This window comes from Danio rerio, chromosome 2 (assembly GCF_052040795.2).
Source record: "Danio rerio strain M-AB ecotype USA chromosome 2, GRCz13ab, whole genome shotgun sequence".
NCBI lineage: Eukaryota > Metazoa > Chordata > Actinopteri > Cypriniformes > Danionidae > Danio > Danio rerio.
This window is the reverse complement of record NC_141022.1, coordinates 37099229-37118255: the sequence shown is the minus strand read 5'-3', so window position 1 is coordinate 37118255 and position 19027 is coordinate 37099229. Positions and strand designations below refer to the sequence as shown.

The 19027-nt window shown below is 37.2% G+C and overlaps 1 protein-coding gene across 1 annotated transcript; it reads right to left on the bottom strand.

The window, feature by feature from the left end:
- Positions 1–220: 220 nt before the first annotated feature.
- LOC137487973 (uncharacterized) lies at positions 221–11939 on the bottom strand. The gene is made up of 16 exons (XM_087240201.1): positions 11722–11939; positions 10649–10957; positions 9750–10058; positions 9113–9388; positions 8247–8341; positions 8084–8131; positions 7554–7932; positions 7232–7402; positions 6040–6128; positions 4861–4903; positions 3709–3803; positions 3219–3266; positions 2698–3076; positions 2043–2219; positions 1857–1945; positions 221–1712 (listed from the first exon to the last, which is right to left on the bottom strand). Exons 1-16 carry the CDS (start codon positions 11837–11839, stop codon positions 1584–1586), a joined length of 2754 nt encoding a protein of 917 aa, XP_087096327.1. The 5' UTR covers positions 11840–11939; the 3' UTR covers positions 221–1583.
- Between the last annotated feature and the right edge of the window lie 7088 nt (positions 11940–19027).

Genomic DNA, 19027 nt, shown 5'->3' with positions numbered 1-19027 from the left:
ATGTTTAATTTTTTTTCAGAGGGTCATCATGAAGCTTGAGAGGTTCATCAGCCTGCTGGTCATTCTGGACATCTACCCTTTAGTGACAGGCAGTGCACTTCATGTAAGTGTGACCATTTTACACATTTTACAACTATTCCAGCATATGCCCTTCCAGTACAGAGAAATAACCATACACTGTACACTCATCCACAACACACACAAACACACTACAACTTTTAATTCAAATTAGTTTATTCAATTCACTTATAGCACATGTATTTTCACTGTGGGGGAAACCTGAGCACCCGGAGGAAACCCACGCGAACACGGGGAGAACATGCAAACTCCACACAGAAATGCCAACTGGCCGAGCCAGGACTCGAACCAGCGACCTTCTTGCTGTGAGGCTACAGTGCTAACCACTGAGCCACCGTGCCGCCCCAATGTACAGTTGAAGTCAGAATTATTAAACCCCCTGAATTATTAGCCCCCTTGTATATTTTTTCCCCAATTTTTGTTTAATGGAGAGAAGATTTTTCCAACACATTTATAAACATAATAGTTTTAATAACTCATTTCTAAAAACTGATTTATTTTATCTTATAAAATTATATTTGACTAGATATTTTTCAAGACACTTCAATACAGCTTAAAGTGACATTTAAAGACTTAACTAGATTAATTAGGTTAACTTAGGCTCTGTCAAAAAATAGCTTAAAGGGGCTTATAATTTTGACCTTAAAATGTTTTTTTTTTAAATGAAAACTGCTTTTATTCTAGCCAAAATAAAACAAATAAGACTTTTCCCTGAAGAAAAAAATATTATCACACATATACCGTGAAAATTTCCCTTGCTCTGTTAAACATAATTTGGGAAATATTTCAAAAAGAAAAGAAAAAATCAAAGGGGGGCTAATAATTCTGACTTTAATTGTACATACAATACAACAGAAAACATTACATTACAGTGGACATAAAACATTCAGTTTCCTTATACAAAATAATAACAAAAACATCTTATCAAAAACTGCTTAACACAACACAACACAACATAACATAACATAACATAACAAAACATAACATAACATAACATAACATAACATAACATAACATAACATAACATAACATAACTAACATATGTGACAAAGAAAAATATTTTTTTGTGAATTTAACTTTTAAACTGGCAGCCTAAAGATTTTTACGAGCTTGATTTGGCACTGGGTTGCTATCATGGTGCCATACAATTTTTTTCTTTTTTTTTCTTTTTCTTTTCTTCTTTGTTGTCTTCTTTTGCACAACTGTCAGTAGTAAAATAAATAATATAACATGTATGAAAAAAAGAAAGAGCAATGAAAAAAAGGTATTCTATTGGTAAGTGCAATTTCTTTTTGTGAATTGAACTGTAAAACTTTAACAAATAGCCTGTAGATTTCCATGACCTTCACTTTGCAATGGGTTGCTGTCATGGCCACCATACAGTTTTTTTTTTTCTTTTTGAATTGCACTTGCTATCATTAGTAGTTCAACAAAATAATCAGATATATGATCAAATAAAGTTGTACAAATAAAGTTTTTTGTTTTAACTAATATCATAAGTCATACTAAAATATAATATAATAAATAAAGAAAAAAGTAACAAGTAAAAAGAAAGGAATATAAAAGAATTGGGGATCCCATGACAGCCGATGGACCAGCCGGTCCTCGGGTGCAGGTCTTTCCATGTCTTCAGTCTGAAACAAAAACAAAATTGAGGTAAGAACATCTAAAAAAAAAAGAGGCAATATATGTAAATGAAAAAAATTTAATTTAGCAACATACGTAAAAAGATTGCATAGGAAAGCAGATATCAAAAATCTTCGGAATGTAAATAATACCTTAAACCAGTCTTGGAGACTGAGTTTCTCAAGTTCAATTCGCTGCTGTGGTTCGATCTGGAGACAGCAGCGGATGAAATCACAGCATTCTGTGCAGAAAGAAGAGACAGAGCTTGTATTTACTATACAATTCTAGTTTGTATTAATCAGATTGACAATTTTTCTTTACCCAAGTAGAGATTTTACCTTTTGTCAAGTGATCTTTGGTCCAGATGTTACGTCTGATCATTTGCAGGTCTTGTTGATTTGGAAAATTCCCACACATCATCACATAAAGGAGTACTCCGAGAGACCACACTGTCGTTGGTTCACCGTGGTACTCGCCAGTCATCTGAAACTCAGGCGGGACATAGTGATCTGTGCCTGAATGAGAGAGATTTTAACCATTAGTCAATTTTTAATCAAATAATTGTTCGATTTACAACAGATAAAGCAGATGTTTGTCAGTTTTTGGGAATAGTTCACCCGAAAACTAAAACTGTCATCATTTACTCACTCTTGACTAGTTCCAAACCTCCCGAGTTTCTTCTGTGAGCACAATAGAAGATATTTTAAAGAAAGTAGAAAACCTGTAACCACTGACTTCCATAGTACTGTATTTGTTTTTCCGACTAACTGGCTACAGGTTTCCAGCTTTCCTCAAAATATCTTCTATTGTGTTCAAAAGCAGAAAAAACTCATAAAAGATTAAAATCACTCGAAGACGAGTAAATAGTGCCTAAATATTTAGTATTAATCGATTAGTGGATTTCCTTCTATGATGCTACGTAAGAGCTTGACCCACTCAAGGTCCTCACTACAGTTTGAGACACGCTTCACAGTTTTAAGGGATCATACATACCAGCAAGACATCTGTAAGGTGCATCGGTGAGGATTTCCCCGCATCCAAAGTCGATCAATTTGATTTCGAGGGTGTCCGGGTTGATCAGGAGGTTCTCCATCTTAATATTGCGGTGAAACACTTTGCGTCGGCAGCACGTTTGCGCTGCCACTGTTGCCTGCTGCATGATTCTCCAAGTGGTGCTCGCTGCAATGATCGACTCTTGGCACAGGAGATAGGTGGCCAGCTCTTCAGAGGGCATGGGCCGCTCAAGGACCATGATGTACTCGTCCTCATTCACGCGCCAGTCCAAAAGCTTAATTATTTCAGAGAATGAGGGTTCTTGGTTTGCAAGAACAGAAAGAGCAACCTCCATTGGAAGTGATTCCGAGTAGCCGTCCTGGAAGAAATATATTTTCTATGATGATTGGATGGATATCATGTACAAAAATGTTGAAAATAACTATTTGTCTAGGGATTTAGAGATACTCAGTATCTGAAGTGAAACAGTCAATGAGAGTAGAAAAGCACAGCCTACTTACAATGTTGATGAACTTGACGTTCTCGGTGTGGGCAAATTTAATTGCCACCTGTTGAGCAAAACAAAAAAGGATGTGTTATGGAATTATACACAATCATTGCGTTCAGAGTTTAAATTTTACCAACACTATCTCACAGCAACTTTTTGATTTAGTGGTTAATTCGTATGAATTTGTACAATCTCATTGGTGTAATTTGCTCATCCAGGTTGACCATGCATTCTTTTAAAAACCTTACTATTACGTACAAATTAATTCGAATTAGGAATTTGTACCTATTACCACTAACTGGAAAAATAGTTCAGTTTTCTCATGAGATCAGGCTGATATTTCAGTTGTTAACACTGAACAGACATATCGAGCTCCAAGAATATAAATGCAAAGAAGCAGTTTAATTAAGCACAAAAATTATAATCACATATATATTCATTATTTTTATCTGATACTCTGATTTAAAGCAGTAATCTAAATATTATTTCATGAAAATGTATACCTGAAGGCCATCTTCCAGTCGGGTTGCTGCTTGAACAAGCCCAAAGCCTCCTCTACCCAGCAGAACACCAAGTTCATAAGTGGATGAATTGATGACTTTCAAAAGATAAGTCAAAGTCAAAGTCAGCTTTATTGTCAATTCAGCCACATGTACAAGACATATAGACAATCGAAATTGCGTTACTCTCAGACCCAAGGTGCTTAACATTAAGATAAAATATATATATAAAAAATAGTAAATGTTTAAGAAAAGAAAATGTACAGTATATACATTGCATATAAATGTTGTCTAAAAAATATACATAGGTAATAAAATTGTAAACAATACAGTGACATCAAGGGCATATAGCAAATGAGTGCAAAGTAAACCAGAGTTGTGCAGATAAAGAACAGTATAGTGCAAAAAGAACTTGTAAACATGATAATTGTGATAAAGTGACAGTGTCATATTGGGAGGTGGTATGATGTGTCTGCATAAAGTGAGATGAGTATGAGTGTGTGTGTGTGTGTGTGTGTGTGTGTGTGTGTGTGTGTGTGTGTGTGTGAGTGTGTGTGTATGTGTGTCAGAGTTCAGAGGTGCGAGGGGAGGAGGTGCGTGGGGAGGGAGCGGGGAGCAGAGCTGGGAGAGAGTTCAGCTTCCTGACAGCCTGATGTATGAAGCTGTCTTTCAGTCTGTTGGTCCTGGCCTGGAGACTGCGCAGTCTCCTTCCTGATGGCAGCAGACTGAAGAAGCTGTGCATTGGGTGGGTGGCATCTGCTGTTATGCAGAGGGCTTTACAGGTAAGACGTGTGCTGTAAATGTCCTGAAGGGAGGGGAGAGAGACACCAATGATCTTCTCAGCTGTTCTCACTATGTGTTGAAGTGTTTTCCTGCAGGATGCATTGCAGGTTCCACACAGTGATGCAGCTGGTCAGGATGCTCTCAATAGTGCCTCTGTAGAAGGTGTACATGATTGGGGCTGGTGCTCTTGCTCTTTTGAGTTTGCGAAGGAAGTAGAGGCGCTGCTGTGATTTTTTGGCTAGTGCAGTGGAGTTTTTAGTCCAGGAGAGATCCTCCTGGATAAATCAAAGATGCTAATATAAAATGTCAATCAGTAGAGAGTTTATTTAATCGAAGGCTATTGTCTGATTCACACATAACAGGACTATTTAAATGAAATGTAGTAGTTTGTTTCGCTGATCTTCTCTTCTTTGGTCTGAAACAGAAACAGAAATCGTGTTATTGTCATCACACAAACTGCATAAAAAACAAATATAGGCAACATGCCTAAAGTAAAGAAACTGGACATTAAAGAACAGGTCAAATAATTTCAGCAAAGATATATACACTAGATATCGCATACAGACCCTGAGCATGCATCAATACCGCCGCCACATTTGTACAGTGCTCTCAAGGACAAAAGTCAACCGCACTAGTCAAGATTAAAGCCAATGTGAAGATGCTGGACTTTAGCACTGTGTACGGGTGTAGTAACGAGCAAACAAGGAAAACAAATCACAAAGGCAGAACATTTCATAGGTAAGATTAAATTTTTTACGTTTTTGTATTTTACGAACTTTTGTGCTAAACCAGTAGCATTATTGATTATAATACAGTCTCTTACTGCACTGACCATAAAGCAAAGTAGCACTAACTCACACTAAATTCTATGCTTATGCTAGTTTTGTTGAATAAAATAAGCAAACAATGCAAAATAAATATGACCACAAGAGGCTGCGGTGCTAAAAACTTGTATTATTGTCGGCTAAGTGAACGAGTCGTTCATAACGGGGGATTCATTCACAAAAGAATAGCTCCCTCCAATAGAATAAGAAGTGAAAGCAGGCGAGGGGGTGTGTTTCAGGACTCGGATTAGATCAAATTTAACAGGGAGGGAGGATAATACATTTCCATGCACACAAACATGTTCTTTGTCAGGAATGCCCGTGCGGTCACTTATCCATCGATGTAGAAAAGTGATGTAAAATTTCCGGAATTTGAAAAAATTTGCAAAGGCCTACTAACCACTGGGAAAACTCCCGATCATAGATATATGTGTATATATCTATATACCTCCACTGCAACTTGGTCCCATATTCATTTTAAAGGAGCGCTGCCCTGTACTAAAATAGCGGCTCTATTGATGCATTCCTTCCAATAAACATTGATAGCATAGGCGACATCTAATGTAAATATCTATGTCATTTCAGAAGCTTTTATCATACAGCAACTTATTCTCAGTGCAGTGTATTAGTACTGACTGTACAGCTTTCCATAAACCTGTAAATCTAATGCCTATTACCTACTAGCTAATCAAATCAAATCAAAAATAAGTCATTAACATGTATTTACCTTAAGCCAGGCATGGAGGTTGAGGCGCTCCAGTTCAATCCGCTCTCTGGGGTCTGTCTTGAGACAGCAGCGCATAAAATCGCAGCATTCTGTACAGAAAGAAAAGAGAGACATATGATTATTACATTGAAATTTGTTGACACTTAAACGATCTAGATCTGGGATGTGCAACTTTGCTCTTGAAGGGCCGCTATCCTGCAGAGTTTAGCTCCAACACTCGTCGAACACACGTTTCTATAGCTTTCCAGTGATCTTAAAAGCATTGATTTGATGATTCAGGTTTGTTTGATTAGTAATGGAGCAAAAGTCTGGCCATCCAGGATGAAAGTTGCCCTTCCCTGATCAAGACGATCATCCTTTTTAAGCCACAAGTTAATTTGTTGTTCTGTCTAAAGGCAGACATACATGGTGCAAGATTGTATATTATGAAGGTCAGAAGATTATATATAGTGTCAAAAACATGGACATAGGTAGACATTGCTTTCAGAGTTAATCTCTCTCTCATTCTCCCTCTCTCTCATATATTAGCTTTTGATAAAAATCTATCGGGAAACCAGTATACCTGATTTGTGAATTATAAAGTGAAATATACAGTTAAAGTCATAATTATTAGCCCCCTTTGAATTTTTTTAAAAATATTTCCCAAATAATGTTTAACAGAGCAAGGAAATTTTCACAGTATGTCTGATAATATTTTTTCTTCTGGAGAAAGTTTTATTTGTTTTATTTCGGCTGGAATAAAAGCAGTCTTAAATTTTTAAACACCATTTTAAGGACAAAATTATTAGCCCCTTAAAGATATTTTTTCCCAATAATCTACAGAACAAACTATCATTATACAATAACTTGTCTAATTACCCTAACCTGCCTAGTTACACTAATTCACCTAGTTAAGCCTTTAAATGTCACTCTAAGCTGTATAGAAGTGTCTTAACAATATCTAGTAAAATGTTATTTACTGTCATCATGGCTAAGATAAAATAAATCAGTTATTTTTTATATAAATTAGTTATTTTTCAGTTAGAGATGAGTTATTAAAAATATGCAATGCAGCAAAGACCATACGAGCATCAATGATTTCCACTTCTCCTGATGGGAAAATCGCATACAAGTTCGTACAACAGCAATATTTCATGCACCTGCCTTGAGACTAAAAAATTACAACTGTTCTTTGCTGAAATGAAGATCTCACCTTCTGACAGGCCTTCTATGTCTTTTGTCATGATCCTGTTCAGTTCACGTAATGTTGGAAATTTCCAGAAAAGCATTACAAACAAGACTAGCCCGAGAGACCACACTGTCGCTGGTTCTCCGTGGTATTTGCCAGTCATCTGAAACTCAGGAGGGCAAAACTCTTCGGTGCCTGGAGGAAAGAGATTTTGTTCAAATCAACATGCCATTTTTTAATTGAATATCCATTATTACTATGCAAGAATTCATTTGATTGAGAGCTTGACCCACTCATAGTCAAGTATGAAAAGCCCTCAACTCATCACCACAGCTTTCATACATACCACAATAGGCTGTGTAAGCCTCATCTTGGAGGATTTCTCCGCACCCGAAGTCAATCAATTTGACCTCAAGGGTGTCCGGGTTGATCAGGAGGTTCTCCAGCTTAATATCTCGGTGTAACACTTTTCTTTGGCAGCATGTTTGAGCTGCGAATACCGCCTGTTTCATGATAAACCGAATGGCATCTTCTTTAATGGGGCCAACATAGCTTTTTATAAACGCGCTCAGGGGCTGACAGGGTATGGGCCGTTCCAGAACCATGAGGTAGAAGCCCTGTTCCACCTGCCAGTCCAGAAGCTCAAGAATTTCAGGAACCCTTGGGCCTTGATTGACAAGGATTTGAAGAGCAATTTCTATTGGAAGTGGTTGAGCAAAACCATCCTAGAAAGAAAGAAAGTTTGGAATGACATGAGGGTAAGTAATTAATAACATAATTTAATTTATGGGTGAACTAATCCTTTAATGTTAGCATGACGTGTTTGAAATGTAAAATTGTGAGACTGAGAAGAAACAAAAAGCACAGTCTTCTTACAATGCTGATGAACTTCGTGCAGAACATGGGACAGTGTTTCACTGCCACCTGATCAACAAAACAAAAGAATGGATGTTTTAGAATTAAGAACAAAGGAAATGATGAGATAAGACTAATAGGACAAAATGAATGGCTAGATTATTATTGCAATTCAGATTCATACCTGAAGTCCATCATCCAAACGAGTCGCTGCATAGACAGTTCCAAAACCACCTTCACCGAGCTCCTCACCAATTTCATATTTGCGTGAATTAATCACTGTTAAAAGAGAAATCAGATTTGTTGAAAAAAAAATTGACTACACTTACTATTATAGCTGAATGTTAGTTATCAAAAACATTTAAACAATATGTATATTTAAGTATTCGCACCTAACCATTTTGGTGCAGGACTTTAAGTTCAGTCAATGTGTACAAAATATGGACAAAAAGACAGATCAAATCAGGGAAAAAGTGACACTGCTGGATGTTAATTCTCAGCAGCGCCCCCACACATCTCTGTGCATGAATGAACAAGAGTGAGTACAACACCTTAATAAATATTCAATGTTCCCAGAATTTTAAACAATAATTTTAGGTTCTTGCGTTTTCTAAATAAAGGTGAAAAAAAGGATTTTATTTACACTTAAAAATATAACTGTTGTTTTTTTCTGTCAAATAAAATTTGGCAGATTTTTTAGTTTTCCATGCAGCAAAGGTTTTAATAATAGTAGTTGTCAGATTTGTTTTAATGACTGAAAAATTCATATATATGTTCAAATATATGTTTATATTAATTAATGTAGAATTCCCTTTTTCTCACTTTTTATTTACTTGATTATTTTTAGATTATTAGAGCTCTAACTTTTATGATAATATATATTATAACTGATATTAGTAATAAAAAATTACAAACATTTTTAACTTTACGTTTTTTTCTTCCACACTGTAATGGAATTGAACAGAACCATATATAGTTACACCCTATAAACTGAGATAAACTGTGAATGTTCATTGAATTAATGAATGAGTGTCAAAGTTGCAAACTGACCGAAAAAGTTTTTCTTCTTCTCAAAAACACGTTCACACAAGTCAGCTAACGAAGGCACTGCAGCTTGAAGGACATCATCCTCACTAGAGTCGGACGTAGCACAGGCTGTAGGGACGTTGTCAATACTTTGAGCTGCAGCATGGTCTGAGATTTGAAGGGTTGGTGCAGTGCTGGGAGAATGGAGGACTTCACTGTGGTCATCAACATGTACTGGACAGCCACTAGTGTTTGGTTCCTCCGCTGACAGGTGTTCAGTCCTGCCATTAATATCTCGACCTAAAAAAGAAAAAACATGTAATGGATGTCAATGGTTACAGGCTTTCAACATTCTTTAATATATCTTCTTTTCTGTTCAACAGAAAAAAAACATGTACTGGTTTGGAACAAGTCGAGGGTGAATAAATGATGGCAGAATATTATTTGTTTGGTGGACTATCTCTTTAAAATGCATAACCTTGAGTTTTTAATAATACATAAGTAAATGTTGTAGTTTGATTAATGCTGTGCAAGTATTTTTAATTCTTATTTCATAAATACAATAACTAAAATTAACGGATGGAACAGTTTTAAACTATTTATCGTCCTATTAAGCTGGATTCTAATCTCTGCATGTTCAGGGTGAAGTTAGCAAACTGACCAGTTATAGTTTTCTCCATATCCTGCTGCTGGCATGACTGTGGCTCAGTGTCCTGAAGAACACGTGCACACAAGTCCGCTAGCAAAGGCACTGCAGCTTGAAAGACATCATCCTCACTACAGTCGGACATGGCACAGACTGTAGGGACGTCATCAATATTTTGAGCTGCAGCATGGTCTGGAGTTTGAAGGGTCGGTGCGGTGCTGGGAGAAAGGAGGACCTCACTGTGGCCATCAACATGGACTGGACAGCCACTGGTGTTTGGTTCCTCCGATGACAGGTATTCAGTCCTGCCATCAATTTCTCGACCTAAAAAAGAGCAAAAAGTATGTAATAACTAAGGATTTTTTTATTCACATTTGATAAACGAAATATTAACACTGAAAAAGTGACACTGCTCGATGTAAATGCTCAGTAGTGTTCTGAATACTGAAACATTGACAAACACATTTATGTAAATGAATGAAATGAATAAATATTCAGAGTGTTCCTTAATTTTGTACAATCCTTTTTAGCTAACTGTATTTTCTAATTGTTTATCTTGCTCTTATTTTGATTAAGGGGTAAGAAATGTAAGAATTTTCTATTGTTTACAACAAATGCAGTACACATATTTTTTTATTCTTAATTCAAGTTAGCAAAAAAATTAATATCATTAATAATGGAACATTATTGTAAAGTGTTGCCATTTCCCTTATTATTTTAACCAGGCAGGCATTTATTTAAAATGCTTTAAACTGTTAATGTTCACAACTGACAAAACAAGGAAGCCATTCTAAGTTTTGCCAATTTTCTCACAAAACATACTGAAATTTAACTAAACCACTTATTATTACACCCCTATTAAACTGCCGTCTAATGATTGAATTGCTTAATGGTGAGTGAGTTAACAAACTGACCAGTTATAGTTTTCTCCATATCCTGCTGCTGGCATGACTGTGGCTCAGTGTCCTGAAGAACACGTGCACACAAGTCCGCTAGCAAAGGTACTGCAGCTTGAAGGACATCATCCTCACTACAGTCGGACATGGCACAGACTGTAGGGACGTCATCAATATTTTGAGCTGCAGCATGGTCTGGAGTTTGAAGGGTCGGTGCAGTGCTGGGAGAAAGGAGGACATCACTGTGGCCATCAACATGGACTGGACAGCCACTGGTCTTTGGTTCCTCTGATGACAGGTGTTCGGTCCTGCCATCAATTTCTCGACCTAAAAAGAGAAAAAATATGCAATTACAAATTTTTTTTAATTCAAATTTTATAAATGAAATATTATTTAGCCATATCAATGGATACTATAAATTATGAAGTGACTATTTGGGGTTTAGTTTTGTGGTTTCAACATGTATGTGCTTGTTATGCTCTTTGTGTTTTGACCTTACCTCCTACCTTAGTTAAAGCAATGAATTGCAGTTGCATGACAAAGTGAGCGTTTATGCAATGTAAAAAACTGAATGATGATGAGTTTATTTGTTTATTTTGATTTTGTAACACATTATATATTATACTGTAATGCATTACAGATTTTCTCAGTCACTTTGGTATATTTATTAAATCAGAATTGAAATTCTCAAAGCCGCTTGTTTCGTATTGCCTCTATACAGATTGTTACAGATTAAATTAGATACTGCTCATTCGTTTAGTTTATGAGATAAATAAAACTAAAATCTCCTGCATGGGTTGTGATGAAAACTGCCCAGAGATACAAAAAATTGTATAGGCCTACAGGCAAACTTGATCTTTAAATAAGTTTATCCAACAGACGTGCTGGTTCGGAAATATGGAGAATACAGTAACTGAAGAAATATACTAAATCAACTGTAGATACACAATCGACTGTATGTTACAGACTTCATAAAACTGATTGATAAAACTAGGCTAATTAAAGATCATATTAAAATTAATAATAAAGCACTTAAACGACAACGAGTGTAGGGCCCTAAATACAGACTTTGGTGTTCTTATGTGATTTACCATCACTGGTCATCGTGGATGGAGTGTTTTTCTCCACGAGTTCTTCCCCATCTGAGCGGGTTTTGTTGACGGTCCTTTCTCGCAGGACTAAAGCAATTACTCCGAGTAATGTAAACATTTTAAAAGAGTAAATAGTCTAAAAAACGAGAACTTTGAAAAACCGATCTATCAAAGAGATAGTCTTCGTGTATTTGCAGACTACCAGATCTTGAGTAATGACGCAAATTCAGCAACACGTCAACTTTAGAACGTGATGGAACGTCAATTGACATTTTTTAAATTCCAGCAACACCAAGCTAAAACGTGATTGGCCAATTTAAAGCATATTTAAAAAATCAGAACAAAGTAATAGACAATAATTTTAGTTTCTTTTTTCGGGTGTTTGTGTGGGGGTGGGGGTGTATGGAGGACAAAACCTACAAAACAATAAATAAATAAATACGCAAATCTTCCTGTCTTCCTTCATGTCTGTGTGTGTGTGTATATATATATATATATATATATATATATATATATATATATATATATATATATATATATATATATACACAAACACACTTATGATTTTTTTTATTAATAGTTAATTTGTTCCTATTTGTTTCTTATTACTGTTGTATTAAATTACTACAGTATTAAATGTGGGAAATCATTAATTAAAAGGTTATTAGAAAATTAAGCTAATAAACACTATTAAATGACTTGAGTAAAATATTAATATAGTGTTATACATTTGTTACATGTAAAAAGATTTTTTATTACATCTATTGTATTATTGCCTAACTTGCTATTATTTCCTTCATCATAAATTAATCCATTATATAAATTAAACCTGTCCAAATGAGATCATTCAGCAAGGCCAGCAAACGAGTATCTGCCATATTGTCAGATAATAATGACTGATCAGCTATAATGACTGATTAAAAACTGTTCACTCTATTATATTGAATGGCGATCGGAAACAATGCTCCCTATTCTATTCGGCCCCGTCTCAATCGCACTATTTGTGAAAAAAAGCAAAGTAAACACTATTGTTTATTGTGTACAATATTTATTAATCATATATATATCAAAATATATCGATGACGATGTCCAAAAAGACGTTATAACTTTAACATCCGTCGTAACCATATATGGTTTGCCTAGATTGTGTGTTCTAGATTGTGTGGGCCTCAAACGTGTGTGGTTCTGCAGGCCTGCAGCTGATTATTATTGGATCGTCCAGCAAGCAGAGGGAGGAAGAGGTAAAGTCGACATTTATTTATCAATTATAGCCATTTTACAGTTTCACTATTTAAGAGTTGTGTATTTTTGTAAGTGATTTTAGAAAATAATCTGGTTAAAATGCACAAAACTCCTTGAAGCAGTCTGAGGTAAGTTAACCTCAAATTAAAAATCTTGCAAAGATGATTCTGTATACAGTTTAACGACAAACAACACAAACAGTGGTTAGATCACTCGCAGGTTTCGTTAAAGTTATAACATGTAAGTTACTCACGCGACACAGATTGTGATCATATTAAAGTTATACGTTACGTAGGCTATTGCGTCATATTAAAGATGCTAGTCTGCCATACATTCACTGTGTGCATGGGGTAAACATGCCTGCAAGCTATTTCTTCATGCTAAATGTTATTATTAGCTCATTTCTGTTTTCACCTTCATGGTTTCATTCAACAAATCACAATATTTAACATTAGTTAAGACAATTTGTAAATTAACAAATAGTTTTAACTTTCTCTTTTGTGATTTGGTGTCATTTAGCCAGAGGCGTGAGTGTCTGACTAAGGAAATCACTCATACTTTTTTGTTTGGAGTACTCATTTGCTTTCTAACTTGTCTAGAGCTCAAATATTGCTATACATAATGGTGCTGTTATTAGTATTTATGTAACATTTTTAATACCCTTTAGTTACAACCACATATCATCCAAACCATCTCCAAGTGCGTGGCAAGGATACAGAATCAAGAGATTGAACATCACAAAGAGCGTGTTTCATGGCAAGTAAAATAAAAATTATTTTAGTAACTTGGGCAAAGTTAACTGTATTTAAACATTTTTAAAATCCTTTTTTTTCAGTTTCAGGCCTCGGTGTTGTGCTGGATGTGAAGAAATGTTGAGACTTCCTTTGAGTTTGTTGAATGATTTGTGGAGCAGTATCCAACCATATGGTCAGCCCTTCCTTTGACCCACACAACAAAAGTTGAGAGGAGAAGAGACAGGTAATCTAGAGCTAAACTTGATTACTGATAGCTGAGTGATTACCTTAGGACAGTGTTTTTCAGTCCTGGTTCTGAGATCTGCACACAGAATTTAAGCCTGTACTCACACTAGGTACAGTTGCCTCGAACCGGGCCAAAGCACGCTTGTCCCCCCTCCCGTCTCCCCCGACGGCCCGTGCTCACACCATATCGGGCCTTGGCACGCTTACGTCATCGCTGCTGCTCTGTTCAGTGAGAAGCGCTGGAATGAGGAGGTCTGCTGAAGGCGCGCAGCTGTCATGCTGCGAGGAGTTCTCGTCTTTAATAAACTACAGCAGTTTGCGATCACTGAACAGTAAGAATGATTAAAGAGCCCATATTATACATGAAATAGGGTCATATCTTGGTTGTAAGGGTCTCCAACAACAGTCTAATATGCATGCAAGGTCAAAAAACACTTTCATGGTCTTATAATTTGCATTTATTTTTACCTAATTATTCCAGTGACTCCCGTATGAATCATCCAGTGATTCATTTGTTCCCAAACCCCTCCTTAGCACGAAGCTAATCTGCGCTGATTGGACCGATGACAGTCTGTCGCGATTGGTCGACTGCCTTCAGTCAGAGAGTGAAATGCCCAATAGCTAATCAGCAATATAAAAAGTAATCACAGATCATACACGCTCGATAGTGTAGGCGTGGATTTTAGCTGCCACACACACACAAAAACACACACACACCTCCGGACGACAACGCTCCCGCTTCCGCCCGCACCCGCAAGGTTTTAGCCTGAACCCGACCGCTCCCGCTTATATTAAGAATTTGTTGTCCCGGTGCCCGACCCGCCCCGTTTTCTGCCCGCCGCGCCCGAACCCGCTAAAGAGCGGGGGAGAACAAAACCAAAAATCATCCAGCTATACAGTCCAGACAGCCAAGCTGTCTGTATAAACACACACAGCAATCTAGAGCTAAACTTGATTACTGATAGCTGAGTGATTACCTTAGGACAGTGTTTTTCAGTCCTGGTTCTGAGATCTGCACACAGAATTTAAGCCCGTACTCACACTAGGTACAGTTGCCTCGAACCGGGCCAAAGCACGCTTGTCCCCCCTCCCGTCTCCCCCGACGGCCCGCGCTCACACCATATCGGGCCTTGGCACGCTTACGTCATCGCTGCTGCTCTGTTCAGTGAGAAGCGCTCTCTATGGCAAGCCTTTTTAGCATTTAAATCTTTGTTCTGACTCCATAAATATATTTAGAGATATCTCTAATTATATTTTGACTAGTCATAATTATAATTCCACTACTCAGAATGACAATTAGAGATATCTGCAATTACAATTGTACTAGTACGAAATCAGATTGTAGATATCTGCAAATATATTGTGACTAGTCATATTCCTCCATTGACTTCCATTGAAAAATATTTGCAGATATCTCCAAATGAATTTTGACTAGTAACAATTGTAATTAGAGATGTCTCTAGTTGAGTTTTTACTAGTCATAATACATTTGGAGATATCTTTAATTCGTCATGTTTAGAGATATTTACAAATATATTTGAAGATATCTCTAATTGATTGACTAATAGTCGAATTACAGTTGTAGATATCTTGAATTGGATTTTTGACTAGTCAAAATTCATTTAGAGATATCTGTAATTACAATTGTGACTTGTCAAAACTCATTTAGAGATATCTGCAAATATTTTTCAATGGAAGTCAATGGAGGAATATGACTAGTCAGTCATAATATATTTGCAGATATCTCCAATCTGACGAGTTGAATTATAATTATGACTAGTCAAAATATAATTAGAGATATCTCTAAATATATTTATGGATAGTCAGAACAAGGTTTAAATGCTAAAACGGCTTGCCATACGCTCTCACCCAGTAGTGGAGATTTCTCTAGATATATCCTTTCAGTCGTTTGTTATGCATTGACATGCAGTCAAATATTTCGCCAAACAGTCCTTAGGGATGCGGTGACACGCAGTCAGATATTTCACCGGACAGATCCGCCACTTTTGTCGCTCATAAACAATCATAAAGCTCTCGTGCTGCAGGAATGAGGAGGTCTGCTGAAGGCGCGCAGCTGTCATGCTGCGAGGAGTTCTCGTCTTTAATAAACTACAGCAGTTTGCGATCACTGAACAGTAAGAATGATTAAAGAGCCCATATTATACATGAAATAGGGTCATATCTTGGTTGTAAGGGTCTCCAACAACAGTCTAATATGCATGCAAGGTCAAAAAACACTTTCATGGTCTTATAATTTGCATTTATTTTTACCTAATTATTCCAGTGACTCCCGTATGAATCATCCAGTGATTCATTTGTTCCCAAACCCCTCCTTAGCACGAAGCTAATCTGCGCTGATTGGACCGATGACAGTCTGTCGCGATTGGTCGACTGCCTTCAGTCAGAGAGTGAAATGCCCAATAGCTAATCAGCAATATAAAAAGTAATCACAGTTCATACACGCTCAATAGTGTAGGCGTGGATTTTAGCTGCCACACACACACAAAAACACACACACACCTCCGGACGACAACGCTTCCGCTTCCGCCCGCACCCGCAAGGTTTTAGCCTGAACCCGACCGCTCCCGCTTATATTAAGAATTTGTTGTCCCGGTGCCCGACCCGCCCCGTTTTCTGCCCGCCGCGCCCGATCCCACTAAAGAGCGGGAGAGAACAAAACCAAAAATCACCCAGCTATACAGTCCAGACAGCCAAGCTGTCTGTATAAACACACACAGCACCAAGCACACACACACAGACAAAGCTCTCTCTCTCTCTCATACGCACTAACACACACACACAAGCACCAAGCAGACACACAGGCAAAGCTCTCTCTCTTTCTCATTCGCATAGCAATATCCGTGATATTGCTAGACAGCCCGCTCCCGTCCCAAATTAAACCCGTTACCGACCACTCCCGCGATTTATTCGGAAATTTATTCCCGCACCGCGGGAATGCAGACCTCTACCACGGAGCTCCGTAAACAAAGCAGCACGCGTCGCGTTTTTAACGTGACTTTGCACGCGATAAGAGAATATAGCCAGTTAACCTGATACAGTACCGTTGGTTACAAGTAACAAATCACAACTAAATACATTTGCAAGCTAGAGTCAACGAGGCAACAACTTTAATCGCACGTACTTACACTTGAGAAATGGAGGAAGAAACCCATCCTGACGTCCATCAGTAAGTTAACTTACTCTTTACTGATCCTTCCTTCAACAAACGCAGATGAAGTATTCTTTGTAGCATGTAGTTTCCAGAAGTTTCCAGTGGTTTCCAACTGCTTGGTTATAATGCTGATGTTTCATCTTTGGGTAGAGACTCAATATTATCCATCTGCAGTGTGACTTCAATCGACCGGCATGTTTGTGTGCGTGTGTTTGTGTGTGTGGGTTTCTGCGTCACAGGGCGGGGCCTCAGGTTTGAAATCTCCCGGGTTTGCGCATGCACGTGAATAACTTGGTTTCGTTCGTACGTCATGGCGAAACACCTAATGACTCGTTATCAAGGCGACTCGTTTGAAGCACTATGAGTCGACTCTTTTATAGATGAATCAACAGTTTTAAACACTGTATTCTTACAGATTTACGCCTTAGCTGGATATTTCACTTCACTTAGAGCTGTGTTACACACTACATGGAGGGGAATTTTCAAAAACCCATAATATGGGCTCTTTAATAAATCCACATGAAACAACCCCTTAAAAGTCACGTCTCGCTTCCAGTTTCGGGCTTTGGCACGTTTTGCACGTACACACAAGCGTGCCGCGCTAAAGCCCAAGTGAACCGCGCTCAGGCACACCTCTTCCAACCGGGCCAGGGCCGGCCAAGTGAACCGTGCTTGAGCCCGATTCAGCGCACTCACACTTCTCAAACGATCCGGGAAACGGGCCTGGGCCTGGGCATGGTACGGATGGCATAGTGTGAGTAGGCCCTTAAATTCAGTCCACCAGCCCCAGGGTTTCCGGTTAATTTTCATCCCATACAAAATTTGCCATATTTAGGATCTGATTTCTTAAAAAAACTGTAATCTTTACTGCCTGGCTATGATATGATATAAAGTGGGAATCAGACCAAACAAGATACACTGAAATAAATTATTTTTTTCTGTTTCATGTTTTTGAAATATGGAAATTAGTTTTACCCCAGTGTTTTCAATAGAATTTCTGTGCTAGCCTGCCGCTTTTGACAGCACCTGCATTTAAACCGTCTTTTGTCTCTTTTACGCTTTAACAACCAAATGGATGCTTAATTCTATGTAAATGAAAATATTTGAATTACATTACAACATAGATGCAGTAAAAGGAACCTTATTAAATTGAAAATAGTCACATTAATCTTTCACCAGAAGTTCATCATTGGCTGAAAAACACTAGCTGTGCATATAGCCCATTGTATAGTATATGCTACTGCATTTTTTGTTATTTATTTACTTGCTAGAGATAAATCTTTGAGATTTATTTAGAAGAAAACTGAACTTGTGCTTGTTTGTTGGATAACGACTGTTGCAGTGAAAACAAATTTGCAAACATTTTTCATCTTATGTTAGGGATACACTGATATAGAATTTTTGGCCGATACGATAACTGTAGATTTGAAGGCAGGTAATTGACTAGCCGATAAATAAAATTAATTAAAAGTTTTCAGCATGATTGCTAAAACAAAAGCCAAACACATACAGTGAACAACTGATTTTAATTTTAAAACTTCATAAAAGTTTGAACTGATCTTAGAATACTCAAAAAATACTTTTTTTCTTTTTTTTTTTACAAACCTGTATTCGCAATTTCACATAAATCTGCATGCCAAAAAATAAATTATTTCATTTTCTCAGCATAGCAAATAAACATGCAAAAAGCTAAATAAATATATTTTAAATAAAATGAAAATTCAAATAAAAACACTAAGCCAAAAAGAAAATGAATGAAAGAACTAAGAACTGAAATCAGGTCAAATGTTCTCATTCGGTTGGGGAACTTCAGTGCTATAAGTGGATTTGATTTGAAAATCCACGAAATTTGAGGATTCGGTTCAGAAGCCGCTTGTCTGAAAGAGTATTGAACGGGCCAATGAATGCAATG

What these genes read in the sequence shown, in the direction of transcription:
- LOC137487973 (XM_087240201.1), bottom strand. Translation starts at nt 11,839, where the DNA reads ATGTTTACATTACTCGGAGTAATTGCTTTAGTCCTGCGAGAAAGGACC. An exon ending in ACCTCCATGCCTGGCTTAAG is followed by an intron (nt 4,904 to 6,039) that starts GTAAATACATGT and finishes TTTCTGTTTCAG; the next exon opens with ACCAAAGAAGAGAAGATCAG. An exon ending in GACTGGAAGATGGCCTTCAG is followed by an intron (nt 3,267 to 3,708) that starts GTATACATTTTC and finishes TTTGCTCAACAG; the next exon opens with GTGGCAATTAAATTTGCCCA.